Source organism: Watersipora subatra, chromosome 4, assembly GCF_963576615.1.
Source record: "Watersipora subatra chromosome 4, tzWatSuba1.1, whole genome shotgun sequence".
Lineage (NCBI taxonomy): Eukaryota > Metazoa > Bryozoa > Gymnolaemata > Cheilostomatida > Watersiporidae > Watersipora > Watersipora subatra.
The window spans coordinates 20,944,417-20,962,269 of NC_088711.1; the positions used below are offsets into that span (position 1 = coordinate 20,944,417).

The 17,853-nt window shown below is 44.8% G+C and overlaps 3 protein-coding genes across 3 annotated transcripts in view; 2 read left to right on the forward strand and 1 right to left on the reverse strand.

Moving 5' to 3' along the window:
- Positions 1-17,853, reverse strand: part of LOC137392718 (uncharacterized) — a 329,168-nt gene that overhangs the window by 31,122 nt on the left and 280,193 nt on the right. The gene's annotated exons all lie outside the window — the stretch shown is intronic.
- LOC137394028 (serine-aspartate repeat-containing protein I-like) lies at positions 3,717-12,638 on the forward strand. Its single transcript, XM_068080744.1, has 11 exons — positions 3,717-3,722; positions 4,790-4,849; positions 5,510-5,647; positions 5,690-6,583; positions 6,788-7,261; positions 7,346-7,513; positions 7,598-7,765; positions 7,850-8,029; positions 8,426-8,599; positions 8,940-9,044; positions 12,267-12,638. The coding sequence occupies exons 1-11, from the start codon at positions 3,717-3,719 to the stop codon at positions 12,636-12,638; spliced, it is 2,739 nt and encodes a 912-aa protein (XP_067936845.1).
- LOC137394029 (uncharacterized) lies at positions 12,668-13,426 on the forward strand. The gene has a single exon (XM_068080745.1). The coding sequence runs from the start codon at positions 12,668-12,670 to the stop codon at positions 13,424-13,426; it is 759 nt and encodes a 252-aa protein (XP_067936846.1).

Sequence of the window (17,853 nt, forward strand, 5' to 3'; positions counted from 1 at the left end):
GCTAAAATAAGGTAAACATACTGATAATTCTATTACCTTGAATCATCATGCTGTTCCTTACCTCAATTATTTTCTCATTTCTAAAGCCATCACATTGGATACTGTGTGCTGCCAACCTCTGATATTACAGACAGCAGTTACGGTTACTCAGGTAACTAATATGTTGACTGCAGTTACTGTTTAGCAAAAGTTAAGAAAGTCTCAGAGCAAGACTTCTGTTTACTTGCTCTGTCATCTGCTTATTAAAGAACATCTGGTGGGACTTAAACTTGTAAATTGATTTTGACAAAGCCTTGGTAACCCCTCGTAAGCCAGAAAGGGTGTGAATGGACCTATTACAGAGATCTTACTATAAAGCACAGGCTTTAGGCTATTTATTCCTGATACTACATACTAAGGTAAGCAACCCTATAAATGTTTATTCCATTGCTACCTCTCTATTGGTTTCCCATGTCTAGAGATGGTTCAAGTTTCCATATTACATAAGTTTACTCAGACCATTAGCTAACATCATTACTATTGATTAGGCTCCCTTGGCTGTCATAGGTAATATGTAATATCACAATATCTTACTTAAAAGTAAACATCACGGAAAAGAGTGGAGTTGAGTAAAAGGGTGTAACTATCTCCCCTAAGTTAAAACCTGTCTACACGTTATATCTTTGCACAGACTAAACATATATAGTCACTTAGTAGTTTACTCCATGCTGCATTTAGTTTTGTGACAGCATCATCACAGTTATTAAATACAGTACAATAAACTTCTCTGGTATGGACTCATAAAGAACATATTTTTGAAGCAGTCTACTTGTACTTTTTTAAATGCATAACAGCTCTCCGTTTACATTTCTCTGAAATTCTGGCCAATCAAATTCGTCTCTCAGGTATTGACCAATCAAATACATTTGTTCTCTTTTGTCCAAACAGCTACAATTGAATTGTATCTATGGTCAGGTGACATAGGCCCTAGAATGTTGTTTGTTTGTTCAACAGAGATAACTCTATTAGCTCTGATACTACAGCCTTATCTAGTTAGGAAACCAGGTTACAAAATGAACCTTGTGTAAATGATTAGCTGTTTACCTATATAAATGGTGATGTTATTCTGCATTTTATGTTTTTTCCTCAATACAGTGTACCCTCGAGTTGCGATGTCCCAGTTTTATGTTTTCTTTTGCCTTATGATGTAGAACACAATGTATTTTTGTCCCTTCGTCACGGCATTTCTTAACAAAGTGCCTCTCGAAATTCAAATTTTGAGGTTGGTGTGCTGAATACGTTGGAATCACAAAGATGACAATATGCTAGCCGCCGAAATCCCTCCCACAATGCCTGAAATAGATATGATGCTTGCTCTTTCTCCCTCTCAGTTCATCATTCTTTTCGTTTCGTAAGTGCTTGATATTGCAGGAGTGAAACAAAAATTAGAGAAAATTAAGCGAAAGTGAAAATTTATTGTGTATTTTAGCATTTAATACTATATTTAGTATCAACTGATGTTCATAATAAGTATATAACTTTAAAACTATATATATAACTTTAATTAGCCATTGGTCCTAAGATTGATAACGGTGTTAAAGGAAGAAGTAAGAAAATGGTTCCCATGGCAACCTAGCTAGAGTTACCAAGTTAATTAGAACTTAACAATAGTTACTAAGGTTACTATACCGTCTTGTTACTAATATTTAATAATTATGTACAGTATGTATGAAAAAGATTTTGATGTCTTTTTACAAAAGGGTGTTTGCATTAGATAATTACTATGGGTTTCTATACCCCTCTACATGACATTTTTGCCTTGAGATGCCAACACTGGAATAAATTAATGTTGTATAGCAGGGTCCACTATAGCTTATAATTAATGATTTTTATTTTTATTTTTTAATATTTCTGTTTTTTTAAAGAAGCATCATTTTTTAACATAGTCATTGCTAAACACTGGTGCAAGGCTACCCTAAAACAATTGGAGGATGAATCCTTGGAGGGGTCCTTGAATGAATGAGTTATTGAAAGATATATGTTGATATAGAACACTTTACAAATCCTATTCAATTATGTTGTAATTTCTATTCATATCAATTTATTATATAATTATAGTATTGATTGTAATCGGAACGTTTAAATTAATGATCAGCAGCGAATAGTTAATGTAAGTATTTACGAATGACTAATTGTTGTCGCTGTAAATCTACGGCTATAAATAGTTTCTATAGCTCCATTATATGTGTTTTCCTGCATGCAATAGTATATATAATGCATATAGTTCTAGTTTATGATGCTCATTGAATTTTATTATTGATATATTGAACATGAGATGAACTAACGCTAGTAATTCTACTGTATATTAACAGTTAATATACTGTAAGTTAATTGAAACAAAACAACTGCAGTCACCTCACCAGTATTCTCCTGTCTTTCACAGTGAAAGCATCTGATATTTATCTACCTCTCTGAAGTTTATCATATCACATAGGTTTGGCTTGTGTCCAGAGATGGTTAAATTTTTCATATTTAATGGATTTACTCTAATCATTAGCTAATATCAGTATTATTGATTAAGCGCTGTTGGCTGTCCTAGGTTATATGAAATTTCACAATATCTTACTTTCTAATTATAATAGTTGTCCTTAGTGATGAGTTTTGAACGTGCTTGTGGTGATACATAAATGAAATTCTATGAAGAGTGTTAATAAATACCTTTATTGAATTCATAAGTAGAGGTAGAAACAAATTATAAGTGTATGATTTGTGTATCTCTTTACATGAGTACAAGTGATTATAGCACTCATGCCAACACAAACAGAAGTGACACAATCTTATAGCATGATGTCGTAAGCTGTGTTTAGGATTTTCTCCTCATTGTCACAATTTATGTGTTTTTTCATGATCCTCAGCATGTCATGCTTTGTCTCAAGAGATGTATGCAAACCAGGCAGAAAGATTGCTGAAATTATAAATTTTAGTCTGTCATGTGTAAAAATAGATTCATGAAATTTTAATAACTAAAATAAAATAAAATGCAGTGAATACTTGTATGATTGTGTTGATAATTAACTAAGAATGATAATAAAATATAGAACAAGTAAATAGAATTTGATAAGTTTTATCACAGTAGGTGACAAGTAAAAGCAGCCCTTATGATTATGAGAAACACTGGAATATATTTCATTGTTGGAATACTGAGATGACTTCATACTGTTTGTGGCCATCATTAGCTTAAGTCTTAAGCTAATGATGGCCCTTTAGACAACCTAAACAGGTTCTCTTAAGCCTTAAGAGAACCTGTTTAGGTTGTCTAAAGGGCTGTTCTTATGTAAAATTTCAGTATATTTTATTATTAGTTATTCTGATGACGGCTATTATTAGGAGTTGGCTCTTTACCAAGTTTTTTTAAAGTCCCGTTTTTATTTGGAGTTGTGTTTTTCATTGAAATGTTTTCATTTTTGGAGTTGTCTCTTCAAGAATAAATGTTCATTCTTATAAATATCCATCACTTATATTTTGCGAGTCGTGATGTTAAACTTCAATGAATTGCCCTTCTTCCTTGTCTGTATATATGGGTGTCATGCTTTCACTTTAGTCTTGGTTGTCTGCCATGGTTGTCTGTAGTGTTATCCAATATTAGTATCATCTGCGCTGCAAAGAATGAGAGTACTTTATTGCAATCGATCATCTTCATCGCTATCGTAGTCTGTAGGTTGCTGCTGGTTGTCGTCATGTCGGTGAGTGACTTGTACCTGCATTGATAGAGTAAGTTAGAGAGACAAGCATTCAGGTGACTTCAGAAAGCTGTATGAGTTATTAGTTGCAAGTTCCTACTACGGCTATACATGTAAGATGCATGATATACTTTAGTTTTACATGTTAATCATATTAATTACGTGTATATAGTTCTAGCAGAAATAATACTAGTCTCTTTAACTGGATATATGGAGGTCTAACTGAACCAATAAGTGCTAATAACTCCACTATCATGATAACTCTAATAATAGATATAACATAACTTACATGTATTTGATTTCTCCTGTGTGTGGTATTAACTACCTCAGTTATCTCTTCATCACTGTTAGAGTCGTCACACACTTGCTGTATTCTGTCACTCTCTGGCATGTCTCTAGTTTTTATTATCCTCTATTAGTATGGAGCCAAGCTGAAGTTCCACAGGCTATAGGTAACAGTTCCACAGGCCATAGGTAGAGGTCAACTGCGGAGTGGAGAAAAAAATTTGAAAGTTACTCACTTGGTTGAAGTTTGTTCTTGCACTGATCATCCAGTTGCACCTACAAATATGTGAGTCGAAGGTGTGCTCCTAGTGGACGCTTTTGCACTTATGGAAGTATTCGCTACTTGTATGAGCTTTTCATAATAAACTATGTATGCGTATACTAGGAGTCACCCACATGGTGCATAGTAAATACTGTGCGCACAAGCGGGCACAGTACGCACAAATTAGCATTCAGCAAACTTCATTGTCGGTGTAATGCAGTCGGGATTTTCCAAATCAGTATGTATTCTGACCCGGCTGCTGCAGCATCCTAGAAGCTCGTTGATTAAGCATAATTGACGGGTAAAAGAAGGCAGTGCAGCTGTCACTCTTTAGCCTTTTAAATATTTTTCTCGCTTTTATATCATGCTACATTTGTGGAATGTTGCAACCTCATTTTTCATAGTTTTCAAAGTTTGTGTGTATGTATGTATGTGTATATGTGAGTATGCTTGTCCAGCTATAGCTATCAAAATCATAGAATAGAGAATTCATAAAGCAGAAGATTTAATCTCTGAACCTCAGGCAGAGGCAGAGGCAGAGGCAGAGGCTGAGGCTGAGGCTGAGGCTGAGGCTGAGGCTGAGGCAGAGGCTGAGGCTGAGGCAGAGGCAGAGGCAGAGGCAGATGCAAAGGCTGAGGCTGAGGCTGAGGCAGAGGCAGAGGCAGAGGCAGAGGCAGAGGCAGAGGCAGAGGCAGAGGCAGAGGCAGAGGCAGAGGCAGAGGCAGAGGCAGAGGCAGAGGCAGAGGCAGAGGCAGAGGCAGAGGCAGAGGCAGAGGCAGAGGCAGAGGCAGAGGCAGAGGCAGAGGCAGAGGCAGAGGCAGAGGCAGAGGCAGAGGCAGAGGCAGAGGCAGAGGCAGAGGCAGAGGCAGAGGCAGAGGCAGAGGCAGAGGCAGAGGCAGAGGCAGAGGCAGAGGCAGAGGCAGAGGCAGAGGCAGAGGCAGAGGCAGAGGCAGAGGCAAAGGCAGAGGCAGAGGCAGAGGCAGAGGCAGAGGCAGAGGCAGAGGCAGAGGCAGAGGCAGAGGCAGAGGCAGAGGCAGAGGCAGAGGCAGAGGCAGAGGCAGAGGCAGAGGCAGAGGCAGAGGCAGAGGCAGAGGCAGAGGCAGAGGCAGAGGCAGAGGCAGAGGCAGAGGCAGAGGCAGAGGCAGAGGCAGAGGCAGAGGCAGAGGCAGAGGCAGAGGCAGAGGCAGAGGCAGAGGCTGAGGCTGAGGCTGAGGCAGAGGCTGAGGCAGAGGCAGAGGCAGAGGCAGAGGCAGAGGCAGAGGCTGAGGCAGAGGCAGAGGCAGAGGCAGAGGCAGAGGCAGAGGCAGAGGCTCAGGCTCAGGCTGAGGCTGAGGCAGAGGCAGAGGCAGAGGCAGAGGCAGAGGCAGAGGCAGAGGCTGAGGCAGAGGCTGAGGCTGAGGCTGAGGCAGAGGCAGAGGCAGAGGCAGAGGCAGAGGCAGAGGCTGAGGCAGAGGCTGAGGCAGAGGCAGAGGCAGAGGCAGAGGCCGAGGCCGAGGCCGAGGCCGAGGCAGAGGCAGAGGCTGAGGCAGAGGCAGAGGCAGAGGCTGAGGCTGAGGCGGAGGCTGAGGCTGAGGCTGAGGCAGAGGCAGAAGCAGAGGCTGAGACTGAGGCAGAGGCTGAGGCTGAGGCAGAGGCTGAAGCTGAGGCAGAGGCCGAGGCAGAGGCAGAGGCAGAAGCAGAAGCAGAGGCTGAGGCTGAGGCTGAGGCTGAGGCAGAGGCAGAGGCAGAGGCTGAGGCAGAGGCAGAGGCTGAGGCTGAGGCGGAGGCTGAGGCTGAGGCAGAGGCAGAAGCAGAGGCTGAGGCTGAGGCTGAGGCTCCGGCAGAGGCAGAAACTGAGGCAGAGGCAGAGGCAGAGGCTGAGGCTGAGGCAGAGGCAGAGGCTGAGGCTGAGGCAGAGGCTGAGGCAGAGGCAGAGGCAGAGGCAGAGGCCGAGGCCGAGGCAGAGGCAGAGGCTGAGGCAGAGGCAGAGGCTGAGGCTGAGGCGGAGGCTGAGGCTGAGGCAGAGGCAGAAGCAGAGGCTGAGACTGAGGCAGAGGCTGAGGCTGAGGCAGAGGCTGAAGCTGAGGCAGAGGCCGAGGCAGAGGCAGAGGCAGAAGCAGAAGCAGAGGCTGAGGCTGAGGCTGAGGCAGAGGCAGAGGCAGAGGCAGAGGCAGAGGCAGAGGCTGAGGCTGAGGCGGAGGCTGAGGCTGAGGCAGAGGCAGAAGCAGAGGCTGAGGCTGAGGCTGAGGCTCCGGCAGAGGCAGAGACTGAGGCAGAGGCAGAGGCAGAGGCTGAGGCTGAGGCAGAGGCAGAGGCTGAGGCAGAGGCTGAGGCAGAGGCAGAGGCAGAGGCAGAGGCAGAGGCAGAGGCTGAGGCAGAGGCTGAGGCAGAGGCAGAGGCTGAGGCTGAGGCGGAGGCTGAGGCTGAGGCAGAGGCAGAAGCAGAGGCTGAGGCTGAGGCTGAGGCTCCGGCAGAGGCAGAGGCAGAGGCAGAGGCAGAGGCAGAGGCAGAGGCAGAGGCAGAGGCAGAGGCAGAGGCAGAGGCAGAGGCAGAGGCAGAGGCTGAGGCAGAGGCTGAGGCAGAGGCAGAGGCAGAGGCAGAGGCAGAGGCCGAGGCCGAGGCCGAGGCTGAGGCAGAGGCAGAGGCTGAGGCAGAGGCAGAGGCTGAGGCTGAGGCGGAGGCTGAGGCTGAGGCAGAGGCAGAAGCAGAGGCTGAGACTGAGGCAGAGGCTGAGGCTGAGGCAGAGGCTGAAGCTGAGGCAGAGGCCGAGGCAGAGGCAGAGGCAGAAGCAGAAGCAGAGGCTGAGGCTGAGGCTGAGGCAGAGGCAGAGGCAGAGGCTGAGGCAGAGGCAGAGGCAGAGGCTGAGGCTGAGGCGGAGGCTGAGGCTGAGGCAGAGGCAGAAGCAGAGGCTGAGGCTGAGGCTGAGGCTCCGGCAGAGGCAGAGACTGAGGCAGAGGCAGAGGCAGAGGCAGAGGCTGAGGCTGAGGCTGAGGCTGAGGCTGAGGCTGATACTGAGGCAGAGGCAGAGGCTGAGGCTGAGGCTGAGGCAGAGGCAGAGGCTGAGGCAGAGGCAGAAGCAGAGGCTGAGGCTGAGGCAGAGGCTGAGGCTGAGGCTGAGGCTGAGGCAGAGGCTGAGGCTGAGGCAGAGGCCGAGGCAGAGGCAGAGGCAGAAGCAGAAGCAGAAGCAGAGGCTGAGGCTGAGGCTGAGGCAGAGGCAGAGGCAGAGGCAGAGGCTGAGGCTGAGGCAGAGGCAGAGGCTGAGGCTGAGGCAGAGGCAGAGGCTGAGGCTGAGGCTGAGGCAGAGGCTGAGGCAGAGGCAGAGGCTGAGGCAAAGGCAGAGGCAGAGGCAAAGGCTGAGGCAGAGGCAGAGGCAGAAGCAGAGGCAGAGGCAGAGGCAGAGGCCGAGGCAGAGGCAGAGGCAGAAGCAGAAGCAGAAGCAGAGGCTGAGGCTGAGGCTGAGGCAGAGGCAGAGGCAGAGGCAGAGGCAGAGGCTGAGGCTGAGGCAGAGGCTGAGGCTGAGGCAGAGGCTGAGGCAGAGGCAGAGGCTGAGGCAAAGGCAGAGGCAGAGGCAAAGGCTGAGGCAGAGGCAGAGGCAGAAGCAGAGGCAGAGGCAGAGGCAGAGGCAGAGGCAGAGGCAGAGGCAGAGGCAGAGGCAGAGGCAGAGGCAGAGGCTGAGGCTGAGGCTGAGGCTGAGGCTGAGGCAGAGGTTGAGGCTGAGGCAGAGGCAGAGGCAGAGGCAGAGGCAGAGGCTGAGGCTGAGGCAGAGGCAGAGGCAGAGGCAGAGGCAGAGGCTGAGGCCTAGGCAGAGGCAGAGGCTGAGGCTGAGGCTGAGGCTGAGGCTGAGGCTGAAGCTGAGGCTGAGGCAGAGGCTGAGGCTGAGGTTGAGGCTGAGGCAGAGGCAGAGGCAGAGGCAGAGGCTGAGGCTGAGGCAGAGGCAGAGGCAGAGGCTGAGGCTGAGGCAGAGGCAGAGGCAGAGGCAGAGGCTGAGGCAGAGGCAGAGGCTGAGGCTGAGGCTGAGGCAGAGGCTGAGGCTGAGGCAGAGGCAGAGGCAGAGGCTGAGGCAGAGGCAGAGGCAGAGGCAGAGGCAAAGGCTGAGGCAGAGGCAGAGGCAGAGGCAGAGGCAGAGGCTGAGGCTGAGGCAGAGGCAGAGGCAGAGGCTGAGGCAGAGGCTGAGGCTGAGGCTGAGGCTGAGGCTGAGGCAGAGGCAGAGGCAGAGACAGAGGCTGAGGCTGAGGCTGAGGCAGAGGCAGAGGTAGAGGCTGAGGCAGAGGTTGAGGCTGAGGCTGAGGCAGAGGCAGAGGCAGAGGCAGAGGCAGAGGCAGAGGCTGAGGCTGAGGCTGAGGCAGAGGCTGAGGCTGAGGCAGAGGCAGAGGCAGAGGCTGAGGCAGAGGCAGAGGCAGAGGCAGAGGCAAAGGCTGAGGCAGAGGCAGAGGCAGAGGCAGAGGCAGAGGCTGAGGCTGAGGCAGAGGCAGAGGCAGAGGCTGAGGCAGAGGCTGAGGCTGAGGCTGAGGCTGAGGCTGAGGCAGAGGCAGAGGCAGAGGCTGAGGCTGAGGCAGAGGCAGAGGCAGAGGTAGAGGCAGAGGCAGAGGCAGAGGCAGAGGCTGAGGCTGAGGCTGAGGCTGAGGCTGAGGCTGAGGCAGAGGCAGAGGCAGAGGCAGAGGCTGAGGCTGAGGCTGAGGCTGAGGCTGAGGCAGAGGCTGAGGCAGAGGCAGAGGCTGAGGCTGAGGCTGAGGCTGAGGCAGAGGCAGAGGCTGAGGCTGAGGCAAAGTGTTCTAGCTGCTGAGTGTAGAAACAAATTTGTAAGTTACTCACTTGATTGAAGTTTGTTCTTGCACTGATAAATCCAGTTGCACCTACAAATATGTGAGTCGAAGGTGTGCTCCTAGTGACTGCTTGTGCACTTATGGAAGTATTCGCTACTTGTATGAGCTTTTCATAATAAACTATGTATCCGTATACAAGGAGTCACCCACATGGTGCATAGTAAATACTGTGCGCACAAGCGGGCACAGTACGCACAAATTAGCATTCAGCAAACTTCATTGTCGTTGTAATGCAGTCGGGATTTTCCAAATCAGTATTTATTACGACCCGGCTGCTGCAGCATCCTTGTAGCTGATTGATTAAGCATTATCAACAAGGGGTAAAAGGAGGCAGTGCAACTGTGACTCTAGCCATTTAAATATTTTTTCACTTTTATAGCATGCTGGAATGTTTCAATCTCATTTTTCCTAGAGTTATTCACAGGTCAATGTTTACATAATATATCTCTATACGTAGGCCAAGTAGCCTCTGCTCTCACCAAATCTCTTTGGTTTGTCAGTGTTACAGTTTCCCTTTGAAAAAATAACAGCTCGCATTTTTAAAAACCACTGTATTCAGATTAAAATTCATTCTTGCTGCTGTTTTAATGAAAATGGCTAAGTTCATCATTTGTGAAAGCCTAAAAGTAACCACTAGTTTTAAGGAAGTCAAGCGTTCACCAGTTATAGTTGTACAGATAAATTCTATTTGTTTGTACATTATGTGATGAACAGTGCAGTAGGGAAGGAGTGCGATGATTTGTGCAGTTGAGTCAGAGAGTGTAGCTACCAAGTACTGCTCTCCATTTACATTTCTCTGACATTCTGACCTATCAGACGATTTTCTCAGGTAATGGGCAATAAAGCACAATTGTTTGCTACAAATTAATCAGATACAATTGGATAATATTTATGGTCAGGTGACTATAAGGCCATAAAATGTGGTATGTCCTTTTTTGTCCTAAAGAGATAACTCTATTAGCAATACTGCAGCCTTATCTAGTTAGGAAACTAGGTTACGAACTGGATCCTTGCCTTTAAACGATTAGCTGTTTACTTATATAATAAGTGATGCTATTCTGTATTTTATGTTTTTTCCTTAATACGGTGGACCCCTAGGTTACGATGTCCTAGTTTGACGTTTTCTTTCGCTTTATGTCGTGGAACACGAGGTATTTTTGTCTTCTCGTTATGGCAACTCCTTTGCCACACGGCACCAACAAAATGTCCCTCGAATTTCAAATTTGGCGTTCGGTGTGACGAGCGCATAAGAATACGAAGATGATGAAAAGCAAATTGTCAAAAACCCTTCAACAAGGCCTTTCTCTCTCTCTCTCTCTCTCTCTCTCTCTCCCCCCCCCTATCTCTCTCCCCCTCTCTCTCTCTCCGACTCTTTCTCTCTCCCTCTCTCTCTCCCCCTCTCTCTCTCCCCCTTTCTCTCTCCCCCTCTCACTCTCCCCTTCTCTCTCTCCGCCTCTCTCTCTCCCCCTCTCTCTCTCTCCCCTCTCTCTTTCTCTCTGCCTCCCTCTCTGCCTCCCTCTCTGCCTCCCTCCCTCCCTCTCTCTTCCTCTCTCTCACTCGGCTGGGCTCTGCTCCTAATCCGCTCTTAATCCGCTCTTAATCCGCTCCTATTCCGCTCGTATTCCGCTCCTATTCCGCTCCTATTCCGTTCCTATTCCGTTCCTATTCCGCTCGTATTCCGGTCCTATTCCGCTCCTATTCCGATCCAATTCAGCTCCTATTCCAATCCTATTTTGCTCCTATTTTGCTCGTGTTCTGCTCCTATTCTTCTACTATTCTGCTCCTATTCTGCTCCTATTCTGCTCCTATTCTGCTCCTATTCTGCTTTGATTCCGCTCTCATTCCGCTCCTATTCTGATCCTATTCTTCTCCTATTCTGCTCCTATTCTGCTCCTATTCTTCTCCTATTCTGCTCCTATTCTGCTTTGATTCCGCTCTCATTCCGCTCCTATTCTGATCCTATTCTTATCCTATTCTGCTCCTATTCTGCTCCTATTCTTCTCCTATTCTGCTCCTATTCTGCTTTGATTCCGCTCTCATTCCGCTCCTATTCTTCTCCTATTCTGCTCCTATTCTGCTTTGATTCCGCTCTCATTCCGCTCCTATTCTGATCCTATTCTGTTCCTATTCTTCTACTATTCCGCTCCTATTCCGCTCCTATTCTTCTCCTATTCTGCTCCTATTCTGCTTTGATTCCACTCTCATTCCGCTCCTATTCTGATCCTATTCTTCTCCTATTCTGCTCCTATTCTGCTCCTATTCTTCTCCTATTCTGCTCCTATTCTGCTTTGATTCCGCTCTCATTCCGCTCCTATTCTGATCCTATTCTGTTCCTATTCTTCTACTATTCCGCTCCTATTCCGCTCCTATTCTTCTCCTATTCTGCTCCTATTCTGCTTTGATTCCACTCTCATTCCGCTCCTATTCTGATCCTATTCTTCTCCTATTCTGCTCCTATTCTGCTCCTATTCTTCTCCTATTCTGCTCCTATTCTGCTTTGATTCCACTCTCATTCCGCTCCTATTCTGATCCTATTCTTCTCCTATTCTGCTCCTATTCTGCCCCTATTCTTCTCCTATTCTGCTCCTATTCTGCTTTGATTCCGCTCTCATTCCGCTCCTATTCTGATCCTATTCAGCTCCTATTCCGATCCTATTCCGCTCCTATTTTTCTCGTATTCTGCTCTTATTTTGCTCCTATTCCGCCACTATTCTGCTCATATTCCACTCCTATTCCGCTCCTATTCCGCTCCGATTTTGCTCGTATTCAGCTCCTAGTCTTCTCCTTCTCTGCTCCTATTCTGCTCCTATTCTGCTCCTGATCTGCTACTATTCTGTTCCTATTCCGATCCTATTCCGCTCCGATTTTGCTCATATTCTGCTTCTATTCTTCTCCTTCTCTGCTCCTATTCTGCTCCTATTCTGCTCCTAATCTGCTACTATTCCGTTCCTATTCCGATCTTATTCCGCTCCTATTCCGCTCCTATTCCGATCCTATTCCGCTCCAATTTTGCTCGTATTCTGCTCTTATTTTGCTCCTATTCTGACACTATTCTGCTCATATTCCGCTCCTAATCCGCTCTATTCCGCTCCTATTCCGCTCCTATTCCGCTCCTATTCTGCTCCTATTCCGCTCCTACTCTGCTACTATTCTGTTCCTATTCCGCTCCTATTCCGCTCCGATTTTGCTCGTATTCAGCTCCTATTCTTCTCCTTCTCTGCTCCTATTCTGCTCCTTTTCTGCTCCTATTCTGCTCCTAATCTGCTACTATTCTGTTCCTATTCCGATCCTATTCCGCTCCTATTCAGCTCCTATTCCGCTCCGATTTTGCTCGTATTCAGCTCCTATTCTTCTCCTCTGCTCCTATTCTGCTCCTATTCTGCTCCTGATCTGCTACTATTCTGTTCCTATTCCGATCCTATTCCGCTCCGATTTTGCTCATATTCTGCTCCTATTCTTCTCCTTCTCTGCTCCTATTCTGCTCCTATTCTGCTCCTAATCTGCTACTATTCCGTTCCTATTCCGATCCTATTCCGCTCCTATTCCGCTCCTATTCCGCTCCTATTCTGATCCTATTCTGCTCAAATTCCGATCCTATTATGCTCGTATTCTGCTCTTATTTTGCTCCTATTCTGCCCCTATTCTGCTCCTATTCTGCTCATATTCCGCTCCTAATCCGATCTATTCCGCTCCTATTCCGATCCTATTCCGCTCCAATTTTGCTCGTATTCTGCTCTTATTTTGCTCCTATTCTGACACTATTCTGCTCATATTTCGCTCCTATTCCGCTCCTATTCCGCTCCTATTCTGCTCCTATTCCGCTCCTACTCTGCTACTATTCTGATCCTATTCAGCTCCTATTCCGATCCTATTCCGCTCCTATTTTTCTCGTATTCTGCTCTTATTTTGCTCCTATTCCGCCACTATTCTGCTCATATTCCGCTCCTATTCCGCTCCTATTCCGCTCCGATTTTGCTCGTATTCAGCTCCTATTCTTCTCCTTCTCTGCTCCTATTCTGCTCCTTTTCTGCTCCTATTCTGCTCCTAATCTGCTACTATTCTGTTCCTATTCCGATCCTATTCCGCTCCTATTCAGCTCCAATTCCGCTCCGATTTTGCTCGTATTCAGCTCCTATTCTTCTCCTCTGCTCCTATTCTGCTCCTATTCTGCTCCTGATCTGCTACTATTCTGTTCCTATTCCGATCCTATTCCGCTCCGATTTTGCTCATATTCTGCTCCTATTCTTCTCCTTCTCTGCTCTTATTCTGCTCCTATTCTGCTCCTAATCTGCTACTATTCCGTTCCTATTCCGATCCTATTCCGCTCCTTTTCCGCTCCTATTCCGCTCCTATTCTGATCTTATTCTGCTCAAATTCCGATCCTATTATGCTCGTATTCTGCTCTTATTTTGCTCCTATTCTGCCCCTATTCTGCTCCTATTCTGCTCATATTCCGCTCCTAATCCGATCTATTCCGCTCCTATTCCGATCCTATTCCGCTCCAATTTTGCTCGTATTCTGCTCTTATTTTGCTCCTATTCTGACACTATTCTGCTCATATTTCGCTCCTATTCCGCTCCTATTCCGCTCCTATTCTGCTCCTATTCCGCTCCTACTCTGCTACTATTCTGTTCCTATTCCGCTCCTATTCCGCTCCGATTTTGCTCGTATTCAGCTCCTATTCTTCTCCTTCTCTGCTCCTATTCTGCTCCTATTCTGCTCCTAATCTGCTACTATTCTGTTCCTATTCCGATCCTATTCTGATCCTATTCCGCTCCTATTCCGATCCTATTCCGCTCCAATTTTGCTCATATTCTGCTCTTATTTTGCTCCTATCCTGACACTATTCTGCTCATATTCCGCTCCTATTCTTCTCCTTCTCTGCTCCTATTCCGCTCCTATTCCGCTCCTATTCCGCTCTCATCTGCCCACCTCCCTCTCTGCCTCCCTCCCTCTCTCTCCCTCCCTCTCTCTCCCTCTCTCACTCGGCTGGGCTCTGCTCCTAATCCGCTCTTAATCCGCTCTTAATCCGCTCCTATTCCGCTCCTATTCCGCTCCTATTCCGCTCCTATTCCGATCCTATTCTGCTCGTATTCCGATCCAATTATGCTCGTATTCTGCTCTTATTTTGCTCCTATTCTGCCCCTATTCTGCTCCTATTCTGCTTTGATTCCGCTGTCATTCCGCTCCTATTCCGATCCTATTCTGCTCCTATTCCGATCCTATTCCGCTCCTATTCCGCTCCTATTCCGCTCCTATTCTGATCCTATTCTGCTCGTATTCCGATCCTATTATGCTCGTATTCTGCTCTTATTTTGCTCCTATTCTGCCCCTATTCTGCTCCTATTCTGCTTTGATTCCGCTCTCATTCCGATCCTATTCCGCTCCTATTCCGCTCCTATTCCGCTCCTATTCTGATCCTATTCTGCTCGTATTCCGATCCTATTATGCTCGTATTCTGCTCTTATTTTGCTCCTATTCTGCCCCTATTCTGCTCCTATTCTGCTTTGATTCCGCTCTCATTCCGATCCTATTCCGCTCCTATTCCGATCCTATTCTGCTCGTATTCCGATCCTATTATGCTCGTAATCTGCTCTTATTTTGCTCCTATTCTGCTCCTATTCTGCTCCTATTCTGCTCATATTCCGCTCCTAATCCGCTCTATTCCGCTCCTATTCCGCTCCTATTCCGCTCCGATTTTGCTCGTATTCTGATCCTATTCTTCTCCTTCTCTGCTCCTATTCTGCTCTTATTCTTCTCCTAATATGCTCCTATTATGCTCCTATTCTGCTCTGTCCCACTCCTTTCACTTTAAAGTGAAAGTAAACACATAGTTTGAACATTGTTTTATATGATTGGTAATGCATCATACTATGTTAATTGAACGAAAAAACAAAATTCTAGCATATATTTCTATTAGTTTATCAAGTTCAAAGTTGAAAATATATTTTGGTGCATTCACGTTGGACCACCGCTGATTCGTAATAAAGCCGTTTCTAGTAACGCTTTCTTTACTTATTCGTTAGTAATTCAATGCATTTTAATTTTTTTCTACCCACAGTCAGTTAGTTACGATGGGTAGATGTCGCTTTGCTAGTTGTGAATCTTACACTAGAAGTCGTAGCATAACCTTGTTTAGAGTTCCTGTCTCTCAGTCGCCAAATTTAGCAAAACTATGGCTCTCTAAGGCAAAGCGTGCCGACTTAACTTTTACCGCAGAATACCAGATAGTACGGTCGTGTGCGTTAGGCACTTTCCTGAGAGCCAGCTTTATTTGGAGCAATTTGGGACAACTACAAGATTAAGAGTAAAAGAGGGAGAGGGTCCATTCTCTAATGGTGTTGTACCATACAGCAAGAGAGCATCGTCAAACAAGAAAACTTCAACCGTAAGTAATTTATGAAGAATTTTCAATAAATATTACTAACAAATATAGTTATTTTATAATATAAGTTAATGAATTTAATAAGTCAAAATATGTAGTACTGTACATTAGTACAAAGAAATGCTTTGATATGACTGGGTGATAATGAGACTCAGGCTGAGTTGCATAGGCTTCGTTTGATGTTAACCTGATTCACTTGAATTAACTTGGTTAACTGAGTAAAAGTTAGTAAGAGAATTTAAATTTTCTGTTCGGTTTAAATTGTCAGAAATGCTTTAATTGTTCATAAAATATATGACTAATATTATCATAAAATTTGGATTGCATTATTATTGTTATATTCATGCTACCATTATTAATATAGGCTTTACAGATCACTTGAAGCGATTAGCCCACATGATTATATTTGTAGTATTTGCGTTGTTTTCTAACGCTGTTTCTTCAAAAAAAACCTAAATTACAATCTAATTATATATAATAAATTGCAAATTTAAGTTAGGCCTCAGTTTGTTATTGTTTGTGTTGGCATTTATTTTTTTCCCTATAATTTTAGCAATCATCCCATACAAGTATACAAACCATATCGCTAACATTCACAGGAGCTTTCCAGGAAACAAGTTCATCCAGTGCTCTCATGAACCAATTGATCCGTGAGTGATGAAAAAGTATATTATTTATACCCAATGTTGACATGAAAGCTGTATGTTGAATCTAATAATATATTCAGAATTATCAAAGCACAGGGAGATTTGTAAAATAATACTTTATATATCACTTAGAATGCCTTTGGTTTGTGATATAAGAATATGTAGTCATTTGTTGCATAATAGTAAACAGAAATTGTACAAATGGTTAAATATTCTGCAGCTGGTTGACATTTGAATAAACAAAAACTTTGCAGATTTATAATATCTTGAAAAATAACAATGAATAATTTGATGTTTACAGAGAAATGGAAAGAAAGGTGAAATCGTTAATTCCAGGAAGTGCAGGGCACAAAGTCCTTTGCGATGCATTAGGGCAAGCGAGACTGCTAAACACATTGCGTCTGTTGAACCATGGTCAACACACGGGTGCTTTAGAAAACCTCTACAGCCTCATATTAAGTTATGGACCAAAGCAAATAGACTTTGATCCCCCAGGATATTTTACAAGAATTAAACTAGCAGCGATAGATCACAACGCAAATGTGGGAAGAGAAGTTTTGACTGGGAAGCTGTATCTGCAATAAAATTATAAATGGATTATACTACACTTCAGCAAGGATACAACTTTTACAGCTTGTACAACATTAAAGATAAATTTATGCAGAGATTGTCATAACACAATTGATTACTGGCCTTAAATTTTAATTATTATAAAATTATTGTCATTAGTTTTATGTGAGATATATTTTGATAAAATTAATATAACAGGCTATTCAAATCATAAATTTTATGCAGTTCTTTGTATAACATGATTTAGATTTATGTAATGTAAGCAGTTAAATGTGGTGTTTTTATGTCATGGCGCAGGTCAAATGATTGAATTATAATTATTTCTCAAACCATACATTATTCACTTATTCACTGTACAAGTCATGAAGATCAGCTAAGTAACGTTGCTGTCAGATTCAGTTAAAAGATTTATAAAAACCATATTTTGCTCAACTCACAACTGAACTTACATTAATTTCCTTCATCCATAATAAAAAGCCCCACTTCATCTACGTCATTCTGATCTTCATCTTCTGATTCCACATTTTTGAAGCCTACATAACTCCCATTTGGATCAGGCTACATTGTGCGTATGTAGGCAACAATGCATGAAGGAATAACTTTCCGGTTTCTTCTTCCAAGGTACCCATAGACGAAGTCTATATAGTTTCTATAAGCATGGTGTCTGTAGTTTAAATTAGTCATGTTAGTAAGCAGAAGAGCATCCCCTCTGAAGCCAAGATACCTTTGATGCTTGAACCATGAGAGTTGTATGGCAACTTTCTCCAATATCTGATGTATTAGTAAATTAGACTGCAGGATGCAGCTATTTATACCGGAAATAAATTCCTGAAAAGTTTGTATTAGCCAAATTTTCAGTGTAGCAACATACTTTTTCAATAGCTGTCGGCAAGTCAGAACAATTGCCACACTTGCAAAATTTATCTGGAGATGGTAAGACGTCAGTGAAGGTAGTGGTAGGCAAAGCAATTGTAGTTGAAGCAGTGGTAGTAATAGAAGTGCTCAGGGTCGTTGCTATACTAATCGTTGTTGAGCATGACGATGATGAATCTGACTGTCTTTTTCGCTTGCGCTCATCGAATAGTTCACCACTGATATATTTATATCTTTCCCCATCTTCAACTTCGTCATCAATTGGGTAGCTTCTATAAGGAGTGGTTGTTTTAGCTGTGAGTCCTTTAGC

What these genes read in the sequence shown, in the direction of transcription:
- LOC137394028 (XM_068080744.1), top strand. An exon ending in AGGCAGAGGCAGAGGCTGAG is followed by an intron (nt 5,648 to 5,689) that starts GCAGAGGCTGAG and finishes GCAGAGGCAGAG; the next exon opens with GCAGAGGCAGAGGCAGAGGC. An exon ending in AGGCTGAGGCAGAGGCTGAG is followed by an intron (nt 8,600 to 8,939) that starts GCTGAGGCAGAG and finishes AGGCTGAGGCAG; the next exon opens with AGGCTGAGGCAGAGGCAGAG.
- LOC137394029 (XM_068080745.1), top strand. Translation starts at nt 12,668, where the DNA reads ATGCTCGTATTCTGCTCTTATTTTGCTCCTATTCTGCCCCTATTCTGC.